General features: G+C 45.8%; 11 protein-coding genes across 11 annotated transcripts; all 11 read right to left on the bottom strand.

The window, feature by feature from the left end:
* Positions 1–29: 29 nt before the first annotated feature.
* Positions 30–1,697, bottom strand: TbgDal_VII4490 (glutathione synthetase, putative; the record flags this gene model as incomplete). The annotated part of the gene is made up of 1 exon (XM_011776504.1): positions 30–1,697. The coding sequence occupies one exon, from the start codon at positions 1,695–1,697 to the stop codon at positions 30–32; it is 1,668 nt and encodes a 555-aa protein (XP_011774806.1).
* Positions 1,698–2,844: 1,147 nt separating this feature from the next.
* TbgDal_VII4480 (mitochondrial DNA polymerase I protein C) lies at positions 2,845–7,794 on the bottom strand (the record flags this gene model as incomplete). The annotated part of the gene is made up of 1 exon (XM_011776503.1): positions 2,845–7,794. The coding sequence occupies one exon, from the start codon at positions 7,792–7,794 to the stop codon at positions 2,845–2,847; it is 4,950 nt and encodes a 1,649-aa protein (XP_011774805.1).
* Positions 7,795–9,294: 1,500 nt separating this feature from the next.
* On the bottom strand, positions 9,295–12,009 carry TbgDal_VII4470 (immunodominant antigen, putative; the record flags this gene model as incomplete). Its single annotated transcript, XM_011776502.1, has 1 exon — positions 9,295–12,009. One exon carries the CDS (start codon positions 12,007–12,009, stop codon positions 9,295–9,297), a length of 2,715 nt encoding a protein of 904 aa, XP_011774804.1.
* A 1,007-nt stretch (positions 12,010–13,016) lies between these two features.
* Positions 13,017–13,334, bottom strand: TbgDal_VII4465 (hypothetical protein, unlikely; the record flags this gene model as incomplete). The annotated part of the gene is made up of 1 exon (XM_011776501.1): positions 13,017–13,334. The coding sequence occupies one exon, from the start codon at positions 13,332–13,334 to the stop codon at positions 13,017–13,019; it is 318 nt and encodes a 105-aa protein (XP_011774803.1).
* Positions 13,335–14,635: 1,301 nt separating this feature from the next.
* TbgDal_VII4460 (hypothetical protein, unlikely) lies at positions 14,636–14,965 on the bottom strand (the record flags this gene model as incomplete). The annotated part of the gene is made up of 1 exon (XM_011776500.1): positions 14,636–14,965. The coding sequence occupies one exon, from the start codon at positions 14,963–14,965 to the stop codon at positions 14,636–14,638; it is 330 nt and encodes a 109-aa protein (XP_011774802.1).
* A 217-nt stretch (positions 14,966–15,182) lies between these two features.
* TbgDal_VII4450 (hypothetical protein, unlikely) lies at positions 15,183–15,614 on the bottom strand (the record flags this gene model as incomplete). The annotated part of the gene is made up of 1 exon (XM_011776499.1): positions 15,183–15,614. The coding sequence occupies one exon, from the start codon at positions 15,612–15,614 to the stop codon at positions 15,183–15,185; it is 432 nt and encodes a 143-aa protein (XP_011774801.1).
* A 967-nt stretch (positions 15,615–16,581) lies between these two features.
* On the bottom strand, positions 16,582–16,941 carry TbgDal_VII4440 (hypothetical protein, unlikely; the record flags this gene model as incomplete). Its single annotated transcript, XM_011776498.1, has 1 exon — positions 16,582–16,941. The coding sequence occupies one exon, from the start codon at positions 16,939–16,941 to the stop codon at positions 16,582–16,584; it is 360 nt and encodes a 119-aa protein (XP_011774800.1).
* Positions 16,942–18,689: 1,748 nt separating this feature from the next.
* Positions 18,690–19,652, bottom strand: TbgDal_VII4430 (hypothetical protein, conserved; the record flags this gene model as incomplete). The annotated part of the gene is made up of 1 exon (XM_011776497.1): positions 18,690–19,652. One exon carries the CDS (start codon positions 19,650–19,652, stop codon positions 18,690–18,692), a length of 963 nt encoding a protein of 320 aa, XP_011774799.1.
* A 953-nt stretch (positions 19,653–20,605) lies between these two features.
* TbgDal_VII4420 (50S ribosomal protein L16, putative) lies at positions 20,606–21,109 on the bottom strand (the record flags this gene model as incomplete). The annotated part of the gene is made up of 1 exon (XM_011776496.1): positions 20,606–21,109. The coding sequence occupies one exon, from the start codon at positions 21,107–21,109 to the stop codon at positions 20,606–20,608; it is 504 nt and encodes a 167-aa protein (XP_011774798.1).
* Positions 21,110–21,529: 420 nt separating this feature from the next.
* On the bottom strand, positions 21,530–24,460 carry TbgDal_VII4410 (KRET1; the record flags this gene model as incomplete). The annotated part of the gene is made up of 1 exon (XM_011776495.1): positions 21,530–24,460. One exon carries the CDS (start codon positions 24,458–24,460, stop codon positions 21,530–21,532), a length of 2,931 nt encoding a protein of 976 aa, XP_011774797.1.
* A 384-nt stretch (positions 24,461–24,844) lies between these two features.
* On the bottom strand, positions 24,845–25,210 carry TbgDal_VII4405 (hypothetical protein, unlikely; the record flags this gene model as incomplete). The annotated part of the gene is made up of 1 exon (XM_011776494.1): positions 24,845–25,210. The coding sequence occupies one exon, from the start codon at positions 25,208–25,210 to the stop codon at positions 24,845–24,847; it is 366 nt and encodes a 121-aa protein (XP_011774796.1).
* Positions 25,211–25,507: the final 297 nt, after the last annotated feature.

Raw genomic sequence — 25,507 nt, 5'->3', positions numbered from 1 at the left:
AACCATCCACCCGGGGCATTGCAACTCACTTACGGTACAACCGCTAAGGAATCAAGAGCCGCAACACCTGCCATGACGCCACCATCATCCGCATCCGCAGGTTTCGATCGAACAGTATATCCAGCAAAGGTGTTGAAAAGCACTGAAGAACCATTGGTGCCTACGCTTGACCCCTTGGCACCACTGAGAATAACGCCAAAAATGCCAACTTCAGAACACATGTTGCGCTCTAGTTGAACCACGTCACCACGCGCCAGCAAACTCCCCGTGCTGACATGAAATTGTATACGCGACATGACGACGTACTCACAACGCACCTTGCTGTACATAACCGGATCCCCCTCCTTGGTTGCCTTCAGTGCCTTCACCATCGTCTCGCCAGAGAGAAGATTACCACCGCCCTCCAACTGAGGTTTTAACACAAATTGGTCAGGCCGCTGAAGTACATCATGAATAACTTTCTCCACGGCTTCCTCACCCACTTCCTTCGGGTTCAGAGAATATTGAGGTACGAAGTGCCGCTGGAGCAAGCCTGCTTTATCCGAATCACCACAGAAAGCGACTGGTACAAGCACACGATCCACGTCACACAGAAGTTGTTGCAGTTTCTTGAATGTTAACAAATGGTAAGGTATGCTTGGACACTTAATGGCGCTGCTGCGCTCCAAGGAAAGGCGAGCGGCCCATGTGGCGTCTGTTGGGAAATCCTCCGGCACGTAGGTGCTGCGGAAGTAAGCAACTGCTATCGGATAATGCCCGTCAACAACAGCAAGAGGTGGTTGCTCGGGGCTGATGCTGTGAAGTTTCAGTGACAAGTGGAGCTCCTGAAGTGTTCGAAATATGAAGCGAATGCGGTGCTCCTCAAGTACTCTCATTAGCAGAGCATACTGATCGGCAGTGTTACGTTCATTCTCCTGAACAACAACGAGCACAACGGGCGCAGTGTCAAGCACCCCAAGTTGGTGTATTTCACCGCTTCCTACTTCATTCTGTTGAAACTGCTCCCACGACGCACGAAGTGAGGCAAACTTCTGCTGCTCCACCCACGCACGCACTGCGTCCGCTATTGCTTTTGGTACAACATCGCCCGAGACACTTCTCTCCAATCTGCAGTTGCCCTTACCCCATATCCAACTCATGTTCTCAACTCCGTCATCATCCTCCTTTCCCCTTGCTTTCTGCAGCACTTGAAGATACGCAGCGATGTGCTGATGAAACTCAGTGATGAGAGGCGATAGACCGGCGAAAGAGCAGCTGATGGTATTGATTTCAACATTCTTCCACCGAGACGCCGTCGTCGACAGCATCTTATCATAAACCCCTTCACGCATGTAGTCTGTGCGGAATATACCGAGCATGAGCTGTTGGAACGGCCCTCCGCTGAGGTACACCTCTTGGAGCATGTTCAGGAGCTTCCCAGTGAAGTTGACATCGCTGGCTGCCGTCTCTTGCAAAGCATCACGAAGGAAAGTAAAGTTTCTAGCTGTATTGTCGACGGCCTCATTCCATAGCGGCTGCATACAACAGAGAGTTCCAAACTCACCGCGAGAAATCATAGATGGCTGAAGCGTCACCGGAACGGGTACTCTGCCGGGTCCTGCAGATTCCTTCATCACCATTCCAAGTTCATGGCATTTGGCGGCGAATTGTTCCGCATACCTCTCGGCCCCAAGCTCCAGCAACAATTTTAACACCATGTGGGAACAGAAAGTTAATGAACAATGAAGCCGACACTTGTGTACACTATAAGGTGGATCACAATCACGGGAGAGAGGGTGATTCAACGCATAATTCAACAAGAAAAGGGACGGGTATAGAAGAACGGTATAAATCAATAGCTTAGCAGGTGATAAAGCAACTTTTTTCTTGCATTTTCAAATGATTTAGAGGTTTCAAGGGACTGGTAATGTGCGAGGTGAGTTCCCTCACAGAGAGAAAAAAAAATTGAAGAGTTGGCTGATAAACACGAAAGGTACAGAACCACATGCGTAAACATATATTTATGCAGATGTGTATGGATGCTTGAATTGCCTTGTATATGAAATATATTTATTTAACGGTGTAAGACCTCGACTGGGAACACAACAAAAGAAAAATCAGTGTAGTAATCAGGGCGACGTGTGTTACGGGCAACTTCTCGGAGCGAAAAAAAAAAAAGAGGATGGAGGAAAATAACGGGGAACACAAGCAAAGTTAATTGAAAACTTTTCCACTAACATTCGGTCCGCCACCGTCTTGCGTCATCATTTATTTACTCACCCGCTTCCCGTTCCCTCCACCACTCTCCACCTCAGGCTTGCATTCGGTCCAAAAGAGCTTCACTTGCTTATTATTATTATTTTTTTTCCACACCTCCCCTTGCACTCACGTGCTCACACACAAACGGTATCTTCCTCACCACCAGCCGCACTATAATCTCAACATTTCTTTTCGCGCGCCACGCATCGCTGTACGCACACGCAAACACACACTTAAACATACATGCGCAGGAAAAGAAAAAAAAACAAGATGTCCACACGTTACTCTATGGAACTTGAAAATTAAAAAAAAAACATTGTGGAGAGAACAAAAACAAATTTGTATCGCCTTTTCCATCGACGCTACTCCTCACCTCCGCTGCTGTCAACTAATCACCAAAAACTGTCAAACTTTGGTGCAAACACACGGAAAATGAGGCACAACCGAAGGAAAAAAAATGAAGAAGAAAGTGGGACAGATAGAGAGAGAGAGGCAGAGGCAGCGAAGATATATATATATATATATTTATTTATTTTTTTTTCCTTTAATCCTTCAGACAAGCAGGTAAATCAACTCAAATGAACAATAGCAATACGCCTCTGCATACTACCTGGACAACTCCCCTAGTGATGGTCCTATATGAATCTCTGCTTTGAATGGGACATCCAACTTTACGCCTGGCCATAAACTACTAATGACTTCGGAGGTGGAGGACATTATGGCGGATACGTCGTCCACTACCTCGTCTGCAACGGATTCGTGGGCATCAATCCAAACGCAATCGTGAACGGTATTAACAAGAAACGCCTTATCGTTGTAGTTACGTTTTGCATAGAAGCGACGAATAATCTTTCCACACATAATTTGAACAATTTCCCCAGCCAATCCCTGAACGGGGTAATTTTTCAGTCGTGGCACAGCCTTCTTATCCTTCGTGAAGTCAAATTTACTTCCCGTTGGTACCACAAAATAATGCATCGGTTCAGTCAAAAGCACCATTCGACGCATCGTGGGGGGCCAAGATGTTGCATCTAATGTACGCAACTGCAACAAGCGATCGGCACCCGCCTCTACACAGTCCGTTACAAGCCTATAGTAGCGTCCCAAGTCCTTGTAATGCTGTTCCTCGGCGGCAATCAGCCGCACAACCTCCGTCTCACTAAGCCCCGTCGTTGTGGCTATGGTTGATGTCCCTGCACCATATTGACGTTGAAACGAAAATGTTTTCGCCTGCTGCCGTAGCTGAATATAGTGGGGATCCTTCAACTGCTTCACTTTGTGTATTACATCCTCGTAGGGCTCTTTTGTCATGAGAGAAACACGTAGGCAGTGGAAATCCACATTGTCGTTAAGTTCCTGCAACATGCGGGCGTCCCGACTGAGAGCAGCGAGCACCACAACTTCCAACTGACTATAGTCCGCCTCAATCATACGACCAGCACGCCGACCGAAGCGAGAGACGATTAGGCACCTCAAATCTTCCTTGGGAATGTTCTGCAGGTTAGGCGACTGTGAAGAAAGTCGACCCGTCGCAGTAACGACATGGCAGAACTCACCGTGAACACGATTTTTGCACTCCGGTAAAACCGCCCGAAACAGAGCACCTTCTTCGAAGAGCTGCATTTGCTTTTCCATGAAACGCAATTGCTGAAGGGCCTTGAAAAAGGAGAGATCCACCTGTTTTTCATTCGAAAGCAACACATTGATCCGCTCAATGGCGTCCGCGCCGGATGACGCACTGCGGCCACGCAGTGAGCGATGAAGCAACGGGTGTAGCCGTTCAGGAGTAACCATCCACAGCATCCCACGCGTCGAGGCCCGCTCTTGCCCATGTAACCCAAGCGCCTGTTGACCATTAAACCCCACTAACGCAAAGGGCAAGGGATGGGCCGTACGGAATGGGTCCCTTGCCGTACCAACTAACGAGGCACAATGCAGCACCAACGCCCTGCGTGTGTCCTCAAACCCTCCAACCGCAGCAAAGTTCCGCGTGAAAGCCTCCCAGTTGCTGCGGGAGGACACGCCGGCCTGTTCAGCACCATTCACAAGTCCTAAGAAATCATTCTCAAACGAATCACCTCCCTCTGGGGGAGGTGGAAAGGCGCGATTGATGTCACAGAAACAGACACGTTCGAGGAGGGACCGTTCTTCATTTTCTTTACCAAGAACAGTTTCGGCGATCGTCTGTATAATGCCCGTGTCTACCAACACAGCCGTCTTGTCGAAGGAACAATGAGTGAGAATGACGAGATTTCGAAGGTCATAACTGCGTCTGCCGTACTTCTTGAGTGGTTGGAGCGCTCGTAAAGGCTTGTAGGCGGCAATTTTCTCCTTGAGTTGAGTTATGGTAACCAGCTCGGGTGAGCTCATTACTGGTAAGACGTCATCGATCGCAACAGTGTGCCGCAGTTCATCATTAGGATCACTAGAAGGGCAATGGATGGTGATCACCTCCAGAAAGCTACTGGTCCGTACCTTACATGTCACTACCACAATAGCCGTATTGTTGAGCAAATTATCCAATGTATTGTCCTTCAGATACTTGTCAATAATCTTAAGGGTTGTATTCACTGCGTTGGCCGTAATGGTCGCTGCTTCAGCAATCTTGTTAGCATTATTGTTGTTACCGCTGTTGCCTGTTCCTTTGACCCCAAGGAGGTTCTCGGCGTTTGTGTACAGCTCAGGGACAGGGGTTGTTGTTAGGCGGCATACTGCATGTGGAAAGATTGCCGTCACAGGAATGCGGGGAATGTGAGGTGACACGTATCGCGTACCCAGATGCCGACACAACGCGCCACCGTAGATGATTGTGCTGATATCCTGCGTAGAGCGAACGTTAATCTTACGTCTCACTTCATTATCCATTCCTTCCGTGAACACCATGATTTTATCATTAACTGCCTTCTCCAGTTCCTCCCGGGTCCTTTTCAGGTTACGGGCAAAGGCTGTAATGTCTTCTTGTGGAGCTATCTGAAGCCCACGTAACTCCATTTCAGTACAAGCAAGAAGACCATCCATGCGATGCACGATCGATATAAGCTGCCGAGTATTCACCGCAATATCAAGTTGTTTCTCAAAAATTATCTTCAGCTTCTCCAGAGGATGCAACTTGGTCTGCACCGTGTGGTACTGAAGGAGTGTCCGCTCCATTGTGGTGAGGTTGTGGTTGTTGAACCCTTTAAGTAGGTACTGTGCGTACTGTGCACACCAAATCCTACCACCGTTAAGGAGAAATTCTCGAAGTCTGTTGCTGCCGCGAAGAAAAAGCAGCGCACGCTTCACGTCCCATGCAATGATTATCCCACTAGAGGCACTAGATGCTGATGCAGCTAATGATATCCCCTTATGCCTTATGGTGCTTGTATCACTAGAGCCAGTAGGTAATTCCATCGGAATGCATTCCTCGGGTCTAACGAAAGCCTGCACGTCGCCATTGGGAGCGAGCTGCGCTGTGAGCGTCTTCACTGGTGGACAACCTGTTGTCTTTCCCGCTCGTGCCGTCTCCCCCATGCCAAGGGTCGCCCAAAGTTGGCCGTGAAACTCCAATATACCATTTCGCGTAGAAAAGGGATTGTCAGCTCGACGTGCCGCCGAGATGTTCGCCGACTTGACATCTACAAAGAAACAGTTGCTACGACGCAAACTCTCGCGGAGTGCCTTCTCCTTCTCGAGTCGTTCAGCATTGTTGAAAATCGCCTTTATATGCTCATCTACCTTGCGGTTTAACTTTCCCAGCTGCAGGAGCGCGTTTGCACCCGCAGCGCCAGCCGCACCGCCCATTCCCACCTCTGCGACTCCATAGGCGGAGTTGTGGTGAGAAATATGTCCTAACGTCGACTCAAGAAACTTAGGCAACACCTCACGCGTAACGCTTCGCCGGTGCAGATGAACAAAGCTCTGAGGAGCCCGGGGCACTCGAACTGTGCCATCCTCCTCCTTCATTAACCCGATCCACGTGTGCCGCGAAAACGTATCTAACGCCTGTATAAGCGTGGTGGTTAACGTCGGGCGACTCGCCCGAAACGGCCCCAGTTGATTCTCTATATCCTTCAATAGTATCGATATCTGACGTTTGCCCTTACGCACAGATGGTATTTTTGAAAAGGCTTCTGCCGCCGTTCCGGAACCGATAATGTAGATGACGTTCCTCCCCCCAAGGAGAAGGGGATCCACAAACTCACCAGTAAGAAGATCTTGCATAGGTGGTACGCCCAAGTTGACTGCTCTGGGCCCTAGAAAACTCGTTGCGCTCCCCGCAGGTGCGGAAACAAAAATTAACAACCAAGATTCCTTCCTGCGAATATCATCAGCTACAGAGTTGTTCGCGCCAGATGTAACCTCCTTAGTGGAAGAACTACATGGAGTGCCGCTGGCAGACGATCCCTTACGTGCAACATGCCTCAACAGTGTCATCGCCGCTGTTGTCAACTGTGCGTGCAAAAATTTCTTGTTCAACTGGAGATGTCCGCCGTTGGGGCGGAAATCAAACGATGCGGTCACAATTGATGCCGGTGAGCAAGATGCTGTTGAGTGAATAAAGCTCTTCCAGTCCTCCGCAAATGCACTGAGTACAGTGTTACTAACAAGCTCCTTGTCTACCTGCTCATCCCGCTTTACTTTGCATAGCACCTCACGCATTTTGCTGTACGAAACCAGCACATGATCAGGTTCCTCCCACTGTTTGGGTGCAGGAGAGCCACGGTGAGAGTTAGAGACAGTACGTTCCACCCTACTGTACACTACGGCATTCTCCAGTAGGACGGCGCTGGCTGCTGAGAGGGTTGGGACAAAGAGCATAACCCATGACGCACAAAACTGACGAACCCAATTCATGTAAGTTGTGTGTACGTCCTCCAACCGACAGTTTAGAGTTGTACCAGAGGCAATGTCCTCAAAAGTAATGGGAAAATTTAACTCCCGCTTAGCTGAATATGACACGGCAATTACACGGAACGCCTTTCCTGGTTGCTGCATAAGCGTGGCTACTCGGAGATTCAGTGGATCCTCCTCACTCCTACCAGGCTTACCTCCCTCCGTCTCAACACCTTCGGTAGTGCCAACTCCTTCCCCTTCTTCCTCTGGCGCCGCCGCTACGTTGGATGATTCGGTTGTCTCTCGCCCACCTGTCAAACTACTGCCAACACCAGCATCACAATCTCCTGCACTCTCCTCTTCCGCTGCTCCCTCCGCCATTGGTCCAAAGTCATCATCTGAAGTAGTAGCCATAAACTCTCCCTCACTTTCCTGCGATGACTTCAACCCCTGTGAATGTCTGGGGCCCTTGCGTGGCGCTCGTGAAGAGGCGCCCGATCGCGCAACCTTCGCTGGTTTGCGCGAATTCGTGGCCCTCGTTGACGCAAACCGGCGTGGCTCATGCAACCCCGCGCGTACCGAGTTGGGAAGCAGGTAAAACCGGGACCTCCGCCCAGCTGCGGCGCAACACCACACTACTGTCTGATCTGCCGAGCGCAAACGGAGAGGGCCCTCTATGGTCCCTGCACCAGTAGACTGCTGACACACCGCGAACCGTGCGTAGCGACTGAACGTACGTCGCATTCAAAAATACGGGCAACTGAGCAGCACAGGGTGCGTAAACTGCTAAAACAACGGTAGGAGCAAAAATAAGTCTATTGGATAATTTATGGATCGTGGTTGTGTATGTGTGTGTGAGTGTAAAAACCAACCAGAGTCACTGGTCAACGTTATTTTCTCTATCCCCTCGCCCGCCTCAAGTGCCAGCAGCGCGGTTGCAACCAACAGTTGTTGGGCTTTGTGGGATTGTGTCTATGCTCACTTGTACGTTTATTCGCGTGTGTGTTTGTAATGTGTGTATGCTGACTTCGTTAAATGCCTCCGCCTGTCTTTTTTTTTTTTTTTGCACCCCCTCCCCCTACTTCTTTGCCTTATTATTTTTTCCTTGAACGGATATTTGCGCGCCCAGTGGGACTTTCTTGCCCCCCTACCTTACTCTAGCCGCCGTCTCCTCCTGTGCGACCTCCAAATATTACCGTTCCCCTTTTATTTTTACTTAGACGAAAGTTTGAAATGAAAATGAGGGCAGTTGAACATATATATATATATATATATGTATGCACTGGAAGGTAAGAATATCTTTGCAGACACCACGCAAGGAATTACAACGGCGAAGAAGGGTAAAAACAAATAACAAAACGTGTGCAAAGCAACAGCTTTGTTCTTCCAATGAAAACGCTGTACCAGTGATACAGCGAAGAACAGGTTTCACGTACATGCGGACGCACGCATCGATAGCCTACCGCAGCCCATACTTCTCCGCGTTTGAAGAAGCACAGTAATGCGGAGAGTATTGAGGAGTTTCAACCCTAAGAGTTCTCAATTCCCCACCACCGCCACTGCCTCACGCGCTCCCTCTTTCATTTTTTTTTCTTTTTCCGGTCCCCCTCCTCCTCCTCCTCCTTATTTTGCTTTTATCCACCTTCTTGGTGCTCCCTTCGTTGGTCCCAAGAACTATTATAATAAACCTCATGCACTTCAATAACGAAAAGAAGCTGAAGGCCACACCAACGCAACAAACGGGGCCTCCTCAGAACGGCTCCACATCCGGTGTTTGGCGGCCGTGTTGACTACATCCACATTTGCTTCTTTCCTCCAGCTCGACCCCTCTTCCTTCCACGTCTTCCGTCGCTTCTTCTCCCTGTCTCCCTTTCCTTCCCTCAATTAAAAGTTTTTGTTTAAAAAAAATGAAGATAACAAAATCGTGTGTGGTCCCCTCACTCAAATCAGGATATTGGGAGTAGCAACGCCCACATGCGCTCTCTCATACGCCTATGCGTCATCCCGGAAATTGATAACAGACAATCATGGATTAAATATTACACTGACCTCTTCCAAACATCCCGGTATCGTCACAACCACCGACACCTACATGTTGCACCTTCCAAACCACCACTACCTCTTTTTGTTTATTTATTTCCCTCTTTTTGTCTTATTATGGTTTTCATTTTTAGACACATTTGTTATCGCGGATATATTGTTTTGATCCTTCTTTTCCCTCCTTCATGTGGACAGCACCCGACGCTATGGCAGTAACTTCTCCAAGTTCTTGAAGTTTCGCAGCCCCGCGGAGCACTTTCTCCCAGATTTCCCCACAGTTACGAACGAATGCAAACTTTCAGTTAGTTTTGCGGTCGGGCCCGTCTTTTGCAGCAGCTGTTCCCTCTCCGAAAGGATGTCGATGAGAACACCCACAACCGCATCAATATCCTCCTCAGACGTCGCCGCGCCGGTAATTTGCACAATAACACGAAGCCATACGTCATTAGGGGTTGCGGGATCCTCAATCAATGCCGAATATACATTCTCAGTTTTCTTTTTCAGGGCAATGAAGAGCTGAAGAACCAGTTGAGGTTGTTCCGCCATAATAATGTACTCCAATCCTTGGCGATATTGTTGCTGTTGTATTAATTCAGTTGTTGTTGATAACACGGTCTCGGGAGAGGGACGACTCACTAGCTCTGACCCCGTTCCAATGGCCAACTGTTGGTTCGCCACTGCCTCGCGCAACGACTCAAGTTCTTCTCGAGTTTTCTTCATTTCGGTGATAACATCCGAGGCCATAATCGCCTCCAATTCCCGCTGAAGTCGAACGTTATCATTCTCTAGCGCCGTCAGTAAACCATTAATATCTCCAAACACTTCCGCAAGCTCATTTTCCACAACGTTACGCACAGTCTGTTCTACCTGCGCAAGAAACTGTGAGGAACTCTCCTTCAGTACTTCATCAAGGCGTGCCTTCATTGCACTTTTCTGTGTAGTCCGCGCACGGTTTACCAAAGCGTGCCGCACTCCATGTTCAAGATTGGCCATCATAGCATCCTCAACACCACGGGTTAATCCGTTCGCGATGCTTTGTGAAAGTGGATCAAGAATAGATAAAAGCACACAAGTCTCGAAGGGAGTAAACCCTGCAGAGTTGGACAAGGATGCATTTTTCTGCCGTTCTTGCTGTTGCTGTAGCTCTGTCATCTGCGCTTCAAGGCTTAAGCTTAACAACTGTTCATGTGCCCGGTGGATGGTGTCGGGAGTCAACTGAAGTACTTGCAGTGTGTTTTTCATAACGGAATCAAGTCGCTCCAATTCCTGGTGCACCTCATCTTCAGTTTGCTGCAAAACAGTTGCGAGCACGCCATCAGTTGGAGCCTGTGGCAAAGAGGCGTTGTGAAGCGCTGGCCGTGAAGAGTGCGTGAGGTTATTGGCATTGACAGCAGCCGACAGCTGGGCGCTTGCGGGACTGATGGAAGAACTACCGTGACCGCGGCCGGCAGAAGCCGCTAATGATTTCGACAAGGCCGGTGTGAATACTTTGGATGCGCCCGCACCACCGCCGCTACCAAGACCCGCCGTTACGGGTTGGTTGCTGTAACCATGCAAAGCTCCACGCTGCGTAGCATTCGCTGAAGCAGAAGTTACATCGGGTGCACTTCCTGTTGCCGTTGCGGTTGCTGGTGAGGATGTGTTAGACGATGCTGGGGGTGCCATTCCAACACTGCATATCCCAAGGCGATTAACCAGGTTAGCGATAATACTACCAGTCGGTTGAGTGGACGAGTTCGACTTTATCTTTGTGCCAGTGGTGGGGGCCAACACATTACTTGCCGGCTTCGCTGCTCCAGCAGGACTCCTACGTGTGTTCAAGGGACTTTCCCGCTTGCCAGCGCCACTGGAAGCATTGGCCTTAAGCTGCATGACTGTCAAACGATCGTCATTGTCAGCCATTATATAAGACTCTCCGCCTACGCAGTTGAAGCAAGTCCCACGCCGGCGCACCTGCCACGGTAGAGTATACCGTGTGCACGTAAATTCCTTCGGAGACTGGATCCGAACCACCGCTAACTTCCGTTTGTCATTGAACACTGCAAATGAATCGCGCGAGCCCTCCAGCGACACGATGGTACCGTCAACAGCAAACTTTCGTAGCAATGTCGGCTCGGACGCCCCACTCAGCGACCACTGATATACTACCCGCGAACAGGAAGCAACGAGAGTTGTCTTCTCAGCGTGGGGTGTATCCAGCAGGTGGAGTGAGTGAACAGGAGCTCCTTCACAGCAGGACCATGGTGGTGTGTTGCGGTTCTGCAAAGTGCAAGCAGCGACCATATTTGAATCCGTAGTGAAGGCAAACCAGCCACCTGACCCCACAGAGCAGAGAGTATTTGCAGTAACATTACTAGCCAACTTCCGCAGAGCCGTGCTGTTCTGCTTAAGCGTCGCAGTGAGAGGGGTGTCACGGTATAGCGCAATGAGGGCGGAGGAATCAAGGATGCTCGCCTGCTGGTCGTGCAGAACCAATACGTCAGGCCGCTTATTTTCTGCATTAATAAAGAATGAAAAGCACGAAATGGTGACGGGGTCGGAGAGCCTAAAGTACATGTTAATTGTAAGCTCTGCATCAGCTGAAGGGCGCCCGGTTCCTCCCTCCCCGCTGTCTGTCACAACCCAAACGAAAAACTCCCCCTTGCTGGCAGACGCTGCGACGTTGCTTCGATAATTTACAAAGCGAACGGAATGAATTGGTGTTGTGTGGCCACGCACAGTGCCTCTGGCAAGGTTCAAGCGCTTTACCACCCTCAGAGAGTTGCCCTTTTTTGTGGTGTAAGTAATGTAATGCTGAGAATCGGCAAACACACGCGGCACTTCAGGCACTTCAGTGAATTTCGCAACATCGGCGGACCACATGTGCCCCTCGCCATCATTGCAATCCGCCTCACCAAATAGATCCACAGTGATGGTCATTTAAGTGGAACCCTATGAAGTGCAACAACCAACGTCAACAAATCCAGTGTGTCGTTGGGTATGCAAACCCCCTCCCACAGTTTTTCTTTCCTTTCTTTGTAAATAAATAAATAAATATATATATATTATATATTCTTTTTCCCTCCTCGCACCTCCTTGTCACGGCTGCTATTTTTGCTTTGAAAGCCGCTTTGCGCAACGGTGCCTATACTCACTAGCGTAAATAAACAATCGCCACTTTACTAAATTAAGATTTAAAACCTTTCTTCTCACGACTTTCCTCTTCTTGTAATCCCACCCCTCCATTAGGGAAGCAATGTGAGCACACAAAAATAAATAAATAAATGAAGAACAAAGAGAGAACAAAGGACGATCAAAGGAGTAAAAACTCATTTTTCAAAAAAAAGGAGATGGGAGATTTTTTTTTTTAAAATGGGTGACCACGTGTAATTCGTTCATTCCGCCTCTGCATTATCACCACAATAATTAGTGTAATTACATTTTCTTCCCAAGGTCAATGTGGAGGAATATACCAGGGAGTCCATGCATTATTTAAACAAGCAAAAACAGCAGCAGCAATAACTCAAAAAGAAAAACAAAAGGGCCAGCAATCGCACCAATGAATTTTTTTTTTAATTATGGGGCGGTGTTGCAACCACCTAAATGTCATAATGCCTTAATTTATTTTCCCTTCATTTTTTTTTTTAATTTAACTTATTTTACTTGTAAATTCCCTTCCTCATCTGAGGGACCCTTTTATTTCCTTCAAATAATGAGATTAAGCAGATATGTGTATATTATTTATATGAGTAAATCACGCACTAAAAAGATGGTAGAAGGTAGCTTTAACTAAGAGCATTTTTTAAAAAAAAAAAGAGAAAAAGAAAAGAGCGAAAGCAGAAATGGAAATAGAAAACGAGAAGAAGAAGTAATCGCAAAGATATGAAAAACTGCAGCGGTGTAAAAGTGAAATATAAATATAACAAATCGAAATATTACCAACGGGTTCATACGAAATAACTCGTGGGCAAACATAAGCAGAAGCAATTGAGAAACTCTGAAAAGAAGAATTTTAAAGGGAAATTAGTCGACGTGTAAAAAAGAAAAAAAACGTGCATAGTTGTGAAACACTGTAGCAAATTATGTGCGTTTTCCCGTGCACTTGCATATGTTAAATTCTTTTTTTTTTTCCTCTCCTTCCTCTTCCTCCTCCTCCTCCTCTTCCTCTTTCCCTTTTCATTTTCATTTTCTTCTTCTTCTTTCCTTTTTGTTTTTGAAAAAAAAACATGCATTTTCTCGTTTACTTCTTCGTACGCAATAATCATTACATTTAGTGTATATAAATATAATTAATTCTTCATTTATTTATTGTTTATCTTTTTTTCTTCTTTTTCTTCTTTCTTTTGTCCTTTTGTTTGTGCGTTGGCGGATATGGCGGCCTCAGCGGCAATAACAAAAACAATCAATATCGGGAATGAAAAAACAAAAAAAAAAGATAATTGCAGCCAACGCAATGAAAATAAAAACAAAACGGAAGAGAAATTTTTTCTTCAAAAGAAAAAAAAAGGAAGACGCACAAATAACACAGCTAAAAAAAAAAACGACATAAAAACCGAAACAGACGAGAAAAATAAAAGAGGGGAAAAGGGGGGGAGGCCTGAATTTTGGCAACATGTGCGCTTTCACAAGTGGCAGCAACAGTAACAAAACATCTGAAAGCAAAACATGATATACAAATAAATAAATATATATATTTATATTTATATTTATATTTATATCTCAAAAGGTGGGCAAAAAGAAAAAAAAGAAAAAGAAAAGAAACAAGTGGAAGGTGGAATAAAACAAGTAATTAAATCAATCAAATTGTAAAACACAATTTTTCTTCTTTTTGTTTTACAAAAAAAAAAAAAGGGAAAATGAGGAAAAAAACATAAGGACACAAAATAGTGAGAATTGCAACAACAAAAAAAAAATTAACTGACTAGGCACAACATCAGTTCCTCCACAGACACATTAAGATTTTTGTCTGTTCAAGAAAGTAAAGTTGACGAAATGAATAGAATAAAACGAAAAAAAAAACAACAAAGAAAAAGGTGAGAGCGACTGAAATAAAAAATGGGGTGTCGATCGAAACCAACAGTAGAGGGAAAAACAAAACAACAGAATCGTCAGCCACTGAAGTAAAGATTACTCTTTCTCTTTCCCTTTTTAAAAAAAAAAAACAAAAAAAAAAAGAAGACGCCTACTTACTGACCTTTGGCCCCGGTAAAGCAAAAGATTTCTAAAAAGAAAGAAAGAAAGAATACATCCCTAAATATTTTTCATTCACTTTTTTTTCCGTTTTTTTTTTTTCCTCCTTCCGCACGTTTCGTGATTTTTTCCCCCTTTTTTTTCTTTATTTTTTTTCCTTAAATTTTCCCTCTTGCTCTCTCTTCTTCTTCTTCACCTTCTCTCGAGCCGTTTCGGTTTTCTCGTTTATTTTTTTTTTTCATATTCGCTTGTCTCCGCCATCACTTGACACCGTCAGTTTCTGTATCACATCCGTGTGCATATATTTGTGTATTACATTACATTTATAAATATATATATATAGATATATTTAATATAATTTGTTGCGTGTATTCGCTTAATCACTAGTTCCTGTTGCGTTGAGTTTCGTTCCTTTTTCATCAAGTCCTGTTATGTGGGGTCTTGAAGAAATATATGCGTAAATGTCTTTTTGTTCTCTCATGTCACAAGTGGAACTCCACACCGTAGCGGAAGCAAAAAAAAAAAAGAAACTTTTAGACAAAACCAAACAAAAGCAATAAAATAAAATAATTAAAAAAAAAAGAGGACGTTTGAACAAGCAAAACGGAATAAAACAAAGCCAAACAAACAAAAATGAAATGTAACGGCTAGCTAGTGCTCCAACATATATATATATATATATGTGTGTGTGTGTGCATGAAGCCATCCATTTCTCACATTTCCTTCTTTATGCTTTTTTTTTGTTTATCCTCTTCTTTTATTCCCGCTAATTACTCACACGGAGTAATCAGTGAAAAAAAAATGAAGAAACAAACGTGAATGAAGTTTTAAAAAAAAAAAAAAGACAAATGTTGTTGTTGGTGATGTTATTATGGCATCTCAAATATCCTACACATCGTTGACACTTCTCGTACTTGAACTCATCAATGGTTCAACGCCTCGGAGTCTCTGCCTTCTATTATTGTGATTTTTTTTTTTTTAAAATTATTAAAAATAATTTTTTTTCTCTCTCTCTCCTTTCTTTTTTTTTTTTTAACTCTCTCGTTTCCTTTCGTGAATTTGCAGATGCAATTCGTTTTTTCATTTTCAAAAAAAAAAAAAAAAGAAGAAAGGTCTTCCACACCACAGCCACTTTCACTAACGCTAAAACAACAATAAAATATAGCAAAGAAAAATAAAAATAAAGAAAAAAAAGAGGGGATGTGCGGGTCCCAAAAGCAAAAAGATAAAAAGATAATAACAATAATAATAATAATAAAAGCTGTAATAATATAATATAATATAATAATAATATAAGCGATTAAAATAAGGAAATTAGAAAAAAACAACAACAACAACAACAACAAAAGGAACATCCGTGCACATTTCCTCCTCCTCTTTTTTTTCTCTTTAATTTTATTTTTATTGCTGCGCCTCCGGTTCTGACGGCGGTGGTGCCGCTGCCGCAAGTAATTTCATTTTAATTATTTTGATTCCCCATCCCGTTGATATTGTACTAATATTATTATTACATTTAATTACTATTTATATTATTATTATTATTATTGTAAAAAGAAAAAACAACTAAAGTGCTTCCCGTACCGTCCTCTCATACCGTCATCGTCGTCAAACTCATCACCGCACGTCCACACCCATACAAAAAAAAAAAGAAGAAAAAAAAAAAAGAAAAAAAGAAACTCATAACATAATTAAGTAAAGTGCAGCCAGCTAAAAAGAAAAAAATAAAAAAAACAGCGGCAATATTATCACCACTAACATGTCCTAATGCCACCCACCTCCACTGGGAGAAAAGAGGGGGGGGAATATTAATGGAATGAAACAACGAAAAACCGCGCAAATAATAATTGGAAAAAAAAAAAGAAGACGAACACCACTAAACAAATCAAAATGGGTTCGCTGAATTTCTTTAGTTTTCAAAAACACCGGTGGAGTTTCTTCTTTTTTTTTTCCTTCTTTTTGTTTTCTTGTTCTTTTTTTAGAAGTGGGGAAAGGAGGGAATCAGAAAGCAGCAATTTATAAATGGCACGGAGAAATAAGGAAAATAACGAGCGCATTCACGGAGTCATTCAGAGGAGAGTTAGAGAAGGAATTGGAGGGATACATATATTATTATTACTATTTTATTTTTATTTTTTTATTTTTTTTTCCGTTTAACTTTGTTCCTTATGGAAATAAAATAAAAGAAAGGGGAATTCCCTCCATCTCCCCAATTCCTCTCCTGTTCCCTCTCCCCCTTCTTTCCCCTCCTTTTATTATTATTATTTTTTTTTTATTGCACACACAACACTCACGTGTGTTTTGTCTTGTTTATTGAATTCCCATTCATTGCTTCCAGTTCGCGTCAAAACAAAAATGATGGTAATGTTCATTTGTTGGTCTGGTTTCAGTGACTTGATTTTTTATTTTCTTATTTAAAAAAATAAATAAATAAATAAAAGAAGGGGGAGACTCCCGAATGCGCGCGCACATCCAATCCATTGCCGCAAGAAAACAAAAAAATTTTAAAGTAAAATAAAACAGAACAAAACAAGGAAAAGAGATTGTACAAGTGTACAAAAGTAGGTTTCTTCTTCTTCTGAAGCAGTGGGGAAACTTTTCAACTTCAATTAGTAATATATCAATAAATACATGTTTCTCCTCTTTTTTTGTTTTTTCTTTCTTTCGACTCCGCTTCAGTTTCATTAGGTCAAAACACACCACATACACACACACGCACGCACGCACACAAATAAATATTTAACCAATATTTTATTCATGTCACTTTCATTCCTTCTCATTACTTGTTATTTTTCTTCTTTTTTTTTTTCTTGGTTTTCTTTTTTTCTTTTTGTCTTTTGGTAAAAAGGGGTACAGGGAGGAAAGGGTCAAGCGCATGTAGCAATAAGGAAACAAAAAATGCGCAACAAAATAAAACAAAAATAACCCCTCACGCACATCAGCACAGAGAACAAACGGAAAAACGGAAAAGAAGACGGGAAATAGGAGTTAAAAAAGTGTTGTTTTTTTTTTAAAGTAAGAAAAGAAGAGGATGCGCGCAGCCGCACACACTTCACAAAATTCCTTTCATTCGTCCTATTCTCAATCTTTAGCGAAACAAACATTTACTCATTCATTTGCCCATTTATTTCTCTTCTTTTTAAAAAAAAAAACAGTTGGTACAGGCAATGACGGCGGGGAATTTTTGTTTCTTCACTGTGGAAGTTATACAAACTAAAATAATAATAATAATAGTAATAATTTACATGCGCGCGTATGTGTATGTGTACATTTAACTTGGGGGAAAAGAATTGCTTTCTTTATTTTTTTTTCTTTTCTAGCCGCTCAACTAGTCTCATTTTCCCCCTCTTCCTTGGTGCTTCACCAACCCACAAACCTTTTTTTTTTAAAAAAAACCCTTTTGGACTTGCAATATATATATATATATATATTCATGTTTGTTTCCTTCACTTCTTGTTGGTTTCTAACTTCAGCTAGTTTCCTATCATTTTTGTCTTTCCTCGTTCTTTTATTTTTTTTTCTCTCTTTCCCTTTGTTTCCCTCATCTCTATTTGGCTATTTTAATTAATTTCTTTCACTTTTATTTTTTTTTTCTCTCTCTCTCTCATTTTTCGTGTGTGTGCTTCTGTGCGTGCGTATGCTTGTGTGTCCTGTTCCCCCGCCATCACCTCTTTTCCTCCTTTCGTATAACATTATGCCCCTGTTTCATAATTAAATAACTATTATTTTGAGGTTATTTTGCTTTGTTTTCGTTTTACCTCTTTTCTTCACCACATTTGTCGCTGGGGGTTTCTTCTTTTTTTTTCCTTTTTTTTTCAATAAAGGTGGCTAAAGAGAGAAAAAGAGGGTAGTCGGGTAACTCAGATGAGGTGTTAAACACAAATGAATCATAAAAGTAAATGTATTTGTATACGTTCCAATACGTGCACGACCTCCATTTGACGATAATGTTTTTTTTTTCTTTTTCCCTTTTCCTTTACTTTACCTTACTTTCTCTCTCTTTTTTTTTCTTCTCTCTCCTAAATTACCGCTCATTCCCCCACTAAATTCACACCCATTTGTTCACCTCCCGATACAGTTAAACATTTCTCACTCTTAATGAGGGGGAGGTGGGAAAAAAAAAAAAGTCGTCCAAACGAAAAAGAAAACAAAAAACTAATGTCGGTGCCCGTAGCAAACAGTCTGCAGCTACCTGTGCGAAACACGACAGCCGTAAGTATAGGGGAAACAACAACGACTGTGGAAGAAACAAACCAAATAAAAAAAATTACGAATGTTTTAATCCATGCGGATGTAAGCAGGAATGAACGGAGGAAAAATAAAAGTGGACCAAACCTGCTGACAACTGAGACGGAAAGAAAATGTTCGTACGCCCACGAATAAACAAATATGTAAATGAATCTTTTCCCTTTTCCCCTCTGCGTCTCTAAAGGTTAAAAAACATAGGGCGGTGGCAGTCGGTATTCCATTGTCATTGGGCGGATTACAGTCTCCCACCATCGGCTCGCTGCTTTTAGCCACTGATCAAAGGTAAACTGCAGCGTGAGTTCCATGCGGGGGCACAACACCGGCTGTAAACTACCGAGAATGGGTTGCCGTCGGAACGCTGCCGCACCGTGGAGAACAGCGCAACCACCATGCAGGCGGCCAACATATGACTGCTCGCAAGCGATGGTACGCTCATACCACCTCGTCGCGATTTTTACGAGGGTTGCTTGCGAAATGCCACAAGAAATCATGCTCTCTAAACACGGTGGTGGCGGTGGGAAGTAACGCATACTCGTGGGAGGTGGGACGTCAGCTAGAGAACGCCCGCCACGAGTTCGATCACGTGCGCGCCCCTTCCGGCGTGGCCGCCCGTCAGGGAATTCCCGCTGCCCTGTTTGAGAGAGCGGACGTTCAATAGCCGAAGGCACCACTGCTGAATGACCAGGTGCGAATCGCGATGACCCATCCTCCACACAACTGAGACGCATCACGGGACTTGAGCAACCGTTCGGAGAAGGCCCACGGCCCACCATCATGCAACCTGCCGCCCGTTGCTGCATTTGTGGTTGACTGTTACCACGCACACCGTAGGGATCATGGCTGTATTTGATCAATGAGAATGAAGATGGGGAACGTGAGGGCCCAATGGCGGCTGACGGAGGTGTTTGCGGTACCAAGTTAGAGGATGACAGCTGCCAGTTCTCCACCCAGGCGAGGCCATTGTGAAAACGGACGCTCGGGGTATTGCAGTTCGAAGAAGGATGTCGCGATCCGTTCTCGAGATTCATGAAACCGTCGTCATAGCGCATAGAGAGCATTGGTGTGGGGGCTTCATCCGGGAAGTTGTTTATGTTGCTGCCATCGAGGCTCGGAAAGAAATTGGGGAGGCTCCCGGACGACAACGTCATCGTAATTTCTTATTTTTCAGCTTTTCCTTCTCTCCGCCTTCCGTGTCTTTTCCTTGTTGCTGTGTTTCCCTGCCCCCCCCGTCTTTTTGCTCCTTTTCCCTTTCCTTCGACCCTGCGCTGCTTCCTCCCCACTTAGTGTCTTCACTGGCTTCCTTTCTGGCTCCTCCGGGAATAACGAAGCTAAGGGTTACTTTTCTCTATTTCCTTCGATTATCTCGATCCTTTTTATTCGTTAAATGTGTTTTCTCCTCTTATTCGTTTTTTTTTCTCGGTTCCTTGAGGTCTGTGCAAATAGCTTCTAGCGAGGATTCGCTTTCGCCCGATTTGCACACCGCCGTCTAGCTCAAGGTTGCACTCTAAATCAACTTTCTGTGGAGGGCAAAGCAACTTAATCCCGAGCCGACTCTACCCCGTGGCGTGGCGCACAGAAAAAGAGGAGGCGTAGGAGAGGCACAATAACAATAAAAGTATAGGGAATTTCATTAGGAAGGATGACAATACAGGAAGAGGAATGAGCGCCTTGAAAAAGCAGACCAGTCGAAAAGTAGCAACCACTACGCTCAAAAAGTCTAAACAAATGAACGCGGAGTATCGACGGGTGCTATATGAATGACTGGATAATCAACGAGTGGAACTGCGTTTCCCACAGCCAACCTCACGACAGATAAAAGGCAGCACTTATAACACTTGATAAAAGTAAGTGAAGAACAACGGCGGTACGCTGGGTGTGTGTGTGGGGAGGGGGGAAATAGCGTGGTGATGGCAGCAGCGATAACCATAACCATCTCCCGCAGACTCAAACTGTAAGAAACAACTGTACACAATTCATTTACGCCAGATGAGGTGAGTAACCCTTCCTTTATTTATTTTCGTTCCTCAACCGGATGCGGCAAAATACAAAGTTAATGCCCCTGCACTCATCCACTCCGGCAGGCTCCACCTTCCATTGTCACTTACTTGAAGACATGATACTCATCAACGCGACCTTGTGGCACCACAACCGTCTGAAGCGGTATGAACGGTCTCCCTGCCAAAAATATGCCCTCCGCTTCCGCCTGATTGAGACGGCGGGCGGATATCGGCATGATCTCAAATAGCGGCACCCCTGTCGTGAACTTGAACGCGAAATGATGAATGTTCGCCTTACCAGCACCCATACGACTTTCTGGGCTCTTTTTCACAACCGGAAACTCCTCGTAATCGGTGTGCATTGTGAGTGTGAAGCTCCCGCGGGGTAGACGACGGAGGATTGCAAGACGTGCATTCTCCATCTGCGACTGCGTGACCATACCGAAATCCGCAGTTATGAGGCCCCATTGCCCGCGAATCAGTGCCGCTTCGTTATTGATATAACGCGGATCGCCATAGCGACGAAACTGTCTAATGGGTCGACCAGTCTTCGGATGCACGTAGTGGTAGGCGCGTGCTAACAAAGTTTGTTGAAAGGGTGACGGCATTTCCTACTATCCTACCTACCTACATAAAGTCACTTGGGTAAAGCAACAGATGCGGAACGTACGGTTCACCTCCCCCAAGCCTTATCCTGACACGCTCAACGCTCAGTGCCTTCTCAGAGCTTCTAACACACAACTTACAAGCCTGAGCAAAGGTACACAAATACGTGATGACGAAAGGCGGCAACCGAGGTGGTCGCATCACCAGTAATGAGACAAGGGTGAAAAAAAGAGATATGACAACTTTATCGTGAAGAAAACACAAAAGGGCATACCGGTGTCAAAAGAAAGACATGGTAGGTGTAAGACAAACCAAAGCCAAACAATGAGTGGAACCAAGTCAATGATCATACAACCGTATGCGCAGAAATGGCGTTTAAGTAATAAAATAAACACGTCTGGAGCTCTGGGTAACGGAAAGCATCAACGAGGGCTCTTGAATGGAGTAACCTTGCTGATGCCGCGCCAAAGCCATAACTTCAGCAGCTCCACCCTACGAGCAGGTGCAGCATTTCGGCGGGTGGTCCTCATCGCACCCATAACCGCCTCTCCAGTCGGTGGTTTCACGACAGACGGAACCGTCGCCAGGGCGGGTGGGGTTTCATCGGCCACTGCGGAACGCACTGTCGTTAAGCGGCTGTATCCGCGCAAGTGTTGGCTTACCCATGGCGCTGACCAAGCAACCCATTCCGGTGTGAGCGTCATGTAGCCGCGGCTCAGGTCTCGCAGCATGGTGTCTGTAAGACCTCGCCCAGGTCTCAGGCTCTTAGTTGTGTCAACGTCCGAAGCCAGTTCTGTTGTTGTTTCTTCCGCATCGCGCCGGGCGGTGCAACGTACCCCAACTTCACGCCGTGGCATCACGTGACCTCGGTGTATTTTGTACCCGAGCCGATGGATCAGTTGGTGCCAGTTCCATACCTTTCGTACCAACTGAAATTCCATAGGGGCCTTCTCAACAAATATGCTTTCAAGCGTTTTCTCATGAACTCCAATCGGTGGCTCACCGAAGGAGGAAAGCGACGCCCCTGCGCAGGAAGCTGGATCGACACCAGCGCCTTCAACCCTGTGGCCGCCGCCGACCTCCGTAAGGGATTCATTATCACCGTTAGCAATGCGACCGCTATTGTCACTATTACTTTGTGGGAGACGCCTTGATTCTGATATAGCCTGAGTTGTTAAGGCCATTAGTTTGAACAGTGCTCGAGCTGGTAGAGCGGCCGACTGCTTACCCCCAGCCGCCGGCGTGCCTGATGAATCTGCTGCGGCGAAGACGCACGACCTTGTCTCCCCCTCTTTCAATAAGGATAAGAGACCGCGGTAGAGTTCCGTCCGCACACGCAACGACTTCGTTACTCCGATGTGTCGGCCCAAATTTAAGTTTTCTTCATAGGGATCCTCGATACAAAGCTCGTACCTTGTAGGGTGTCGCTTCACATTGCTACCTCCACCACCACTGCTCACTGAGGTGGAAGCAACCGGTACAACGTCCTCAACGTGCCACCCTAGCATCCTCTTCGTTGTTATTCCCGGCCGGTTAAGGGAAATTACGTTATGCCCCCAGTCGAATTCAAATGAGTAAAAATAGAAGAACCCCACAAGCATGTCGCCGGCTGCTTTGTACAGCTCCTCCCGCTCTGTGTTCGTAATCTCTGGGTCTATCATCGGGGTGTACCTGGGGTCAAAATCGGTATAATTTACGAGTGATTCAGGAATTTCAAGAGGATCCACGTACGGCACATAACCCTTCTGAACAAGGTAATATATCCACATTATGTTGATTGCATAACTAGTAAAGTAACCGTTAACGGAGTTATTCACACCACTTGTCTTGCTCCAATCTTTAAGTACAATGGCTCCTGGTCGAGCGCACGGGTGACTAAGTAAGTATTTCCGTAGAAGAGTTGAATTGCGTATGCCAAATGCGCGGAAGCTGAGATCGAAGTCAATATTATACAACTCTGGCCTGCATTCATCATGCGCCGGCTGTACCTTTGTGCGCAGTGACGCCGAGGCAAGTGCCGGGCTGCACATTGCTGCCCTAACGGCAGCGGTAGTACTTTCGAGTGTGGCTGACATCATGTCGGAGGTGCGGTTCCACCACACCTGTTGCACCCCAGTGGGGCCCACAGCGTCGCGTACGCTCCCTTCCAGTAGCAACCGATCCTCGCCCGTGGCAGGGCCATTCAAAATAAAGCGAATGCTTCGAGCTACAACGTCTTCTGCGTCTCTTCTTGCGACGGTAAGGATTGGTGACGAAGCATGATGTTTAATAATTGGCACTCTAGCGTGGCTAATTGGCTCCAAATTTACAAATGAAAACCCCACCCGGCGTAGTAGCTCTGTGATGGAACGCACAGCGTTCTTCTCCAACGGTGGCCAACTTCCACGCTCCATTGCATCAACATCAACGACGGCAAAATCAATATCTGCTGTGCCGTCCCACACGCCCATCGCCACAGAGCTTCCAAATATAAAGACACGTGCTTTATCATGCCAGCGGCGCACAACACATTCCAGTTGTGCCCGGGCACGATGAGCCTCCTGCATCTTCGACTCCCCCGCATCACGTTGCGCGGCCACGTGGAATATTTTCTTCCCCCACGATGTAATGGTGTTACGACGGGCATTTAGAGCGCGGTTCCACACTGGATTAAGTTTTTGTGCGATACGACGCAAACGGGCATGATCTGGTAATAGATCCGCATGGTGCTCCTCAGCGTGGGCAAGCAACGCTGCATGAGTTGTGAACACAGCATGCGGACAGGCATCGCAAGAATACAACCGCACACCACCACGAGGCCCTTCAGTGGTATCGTCCTCCCCATACACATCAGCGTCGGTTGTCGACTCAACCTCATCGCCCTCAGAAGCGTCGCTACCGTCCGTGTCCAAATTCCCATCACTCTCATCATCGGCAGTGACGCCTATAGCGCTACTTCCTCCCCCTGCTTTTGCGTCACTACGGCCGGTGGAGACGTACGTACCCATTTGCGCACCGTCGCCTTCGACACACGAAATATCAACCCCGTGACCCGCATTTTTTCGTTCCCTATCAAACCTGACCGCCGCGTCAGTGCTCGTATTGGCTACGGGAGGAAGGGAACCGGGGAGGCAATCCCTCACCGACCTATTTTGCTTCCCGCCCGCGGAAACATTCGCAGACTCATGTTTAGGATTCCACATTTTCGCTCGCCGTTCATCTTTCTGGTCATAAAAATCAGCATCCCCTTCCGCATTGTCGTCATCCACGTGCCCGTGCCGCTGTTCACCGCCTGCCACCATATTTCGTTCAGTGACTCCTTCTTCTTCCTCACGTAGCCCCTGCTGAAGCAAGCGGTGGTACTTACTTACCATATTTGTGTGAATACAAAACACAAACACGCAACACAGTTACACACAGTCCTTGCTCTGTGCCTTTCTCCGCCCTGTGAATGCGAAAAAAAAGCACGCTCCCCGGCGTTCCAACCGCAGGTGCGTACGTTTCTGCCTTAACTTAATTAACCGCAGTCAATCTGCTTCACTTCTGCTGCTGCTACCAGTGTCTGTTAACTCGTTTCTGCTGCGTCGTGTACTTCCAAAGAAAAAACAGTAGGCACGAACGCGACCACAAGTTTACAAACATAAACTATGACCAAGATGTTTAGGCACGGAAGAAAAGAAAAGAGTTCGTCGGTAATTTAGCATGAAATGAACCGTGGAGGAAGAGATGTATGTGCAGCGCGAAGCTACAGTGGGCCACTACAATTTTAAAAAAACGAAGGAATAAATGAACTCGGGCATAGCGTAACCTAATCCACGACTTCCCCCACGCTGGACCGTTATGTTCGGGTGAAGGAGGGGGTCAACTGCAGAGTAACATGTCTGTTTCAGTATGAAGAGTGGCAAAAGGAGGCAAACAAACGGCAAGAGCCCAAGATAGATAACGATCTGCGCAGGTGCAACGAGTGGAGTGTCAACTGCAACATGGCACGCACCCCACACTTTCCTTGCTCCCAAACACTCATTTTCTCTCAACCCTAACTTTCCGTCAAATAAGGGTGTTGCCACTACCCCTGGCTCCAGACAGAACAGTAGAAGGGTAAGGGTAAAGACGATACAATGCATGGTGGTCCACTTCGGCGCGTAAGACAACGGTAAGTGCCCCCCGGATGCATCAAGACTTGCACGCACTAATCGACCAAGCCCAGAGCGGCTGTCAACCCGCTGCACACACACACACACACAAGCACTCAAAAAAACTTAGTTTCACCCTCAACCCCTGCTGTTGCGCCCCTTGAACTCATGCCCTCCCCCCCCCTTCTCTTCACCTTTCCCTCCCCCCTACCATTTACCCCCTTCCATTGTTATGTAAGAGATTTTCTTCCCCTTATTCACACCATAAGACTGACCACACACCTTCAC

Source organism: Trypanosoma brucei, chromosome 7 (genome assembly GCF_000210295.1).
Source record: "Trypanosoma brucei gambiense DAL972 chromosome 7, complete sequence".
Taxonomy (NCBI): domain Eukaryota; phylum Euglenozoa; class Kinetoplastea; order Trypanosomatida; family Trypanosomatidae; genus Trypanosoma; species Trypanosoma brucei.
This window is presented reverse-complemented; position numbering and strand designations above follow the sequence as displayed.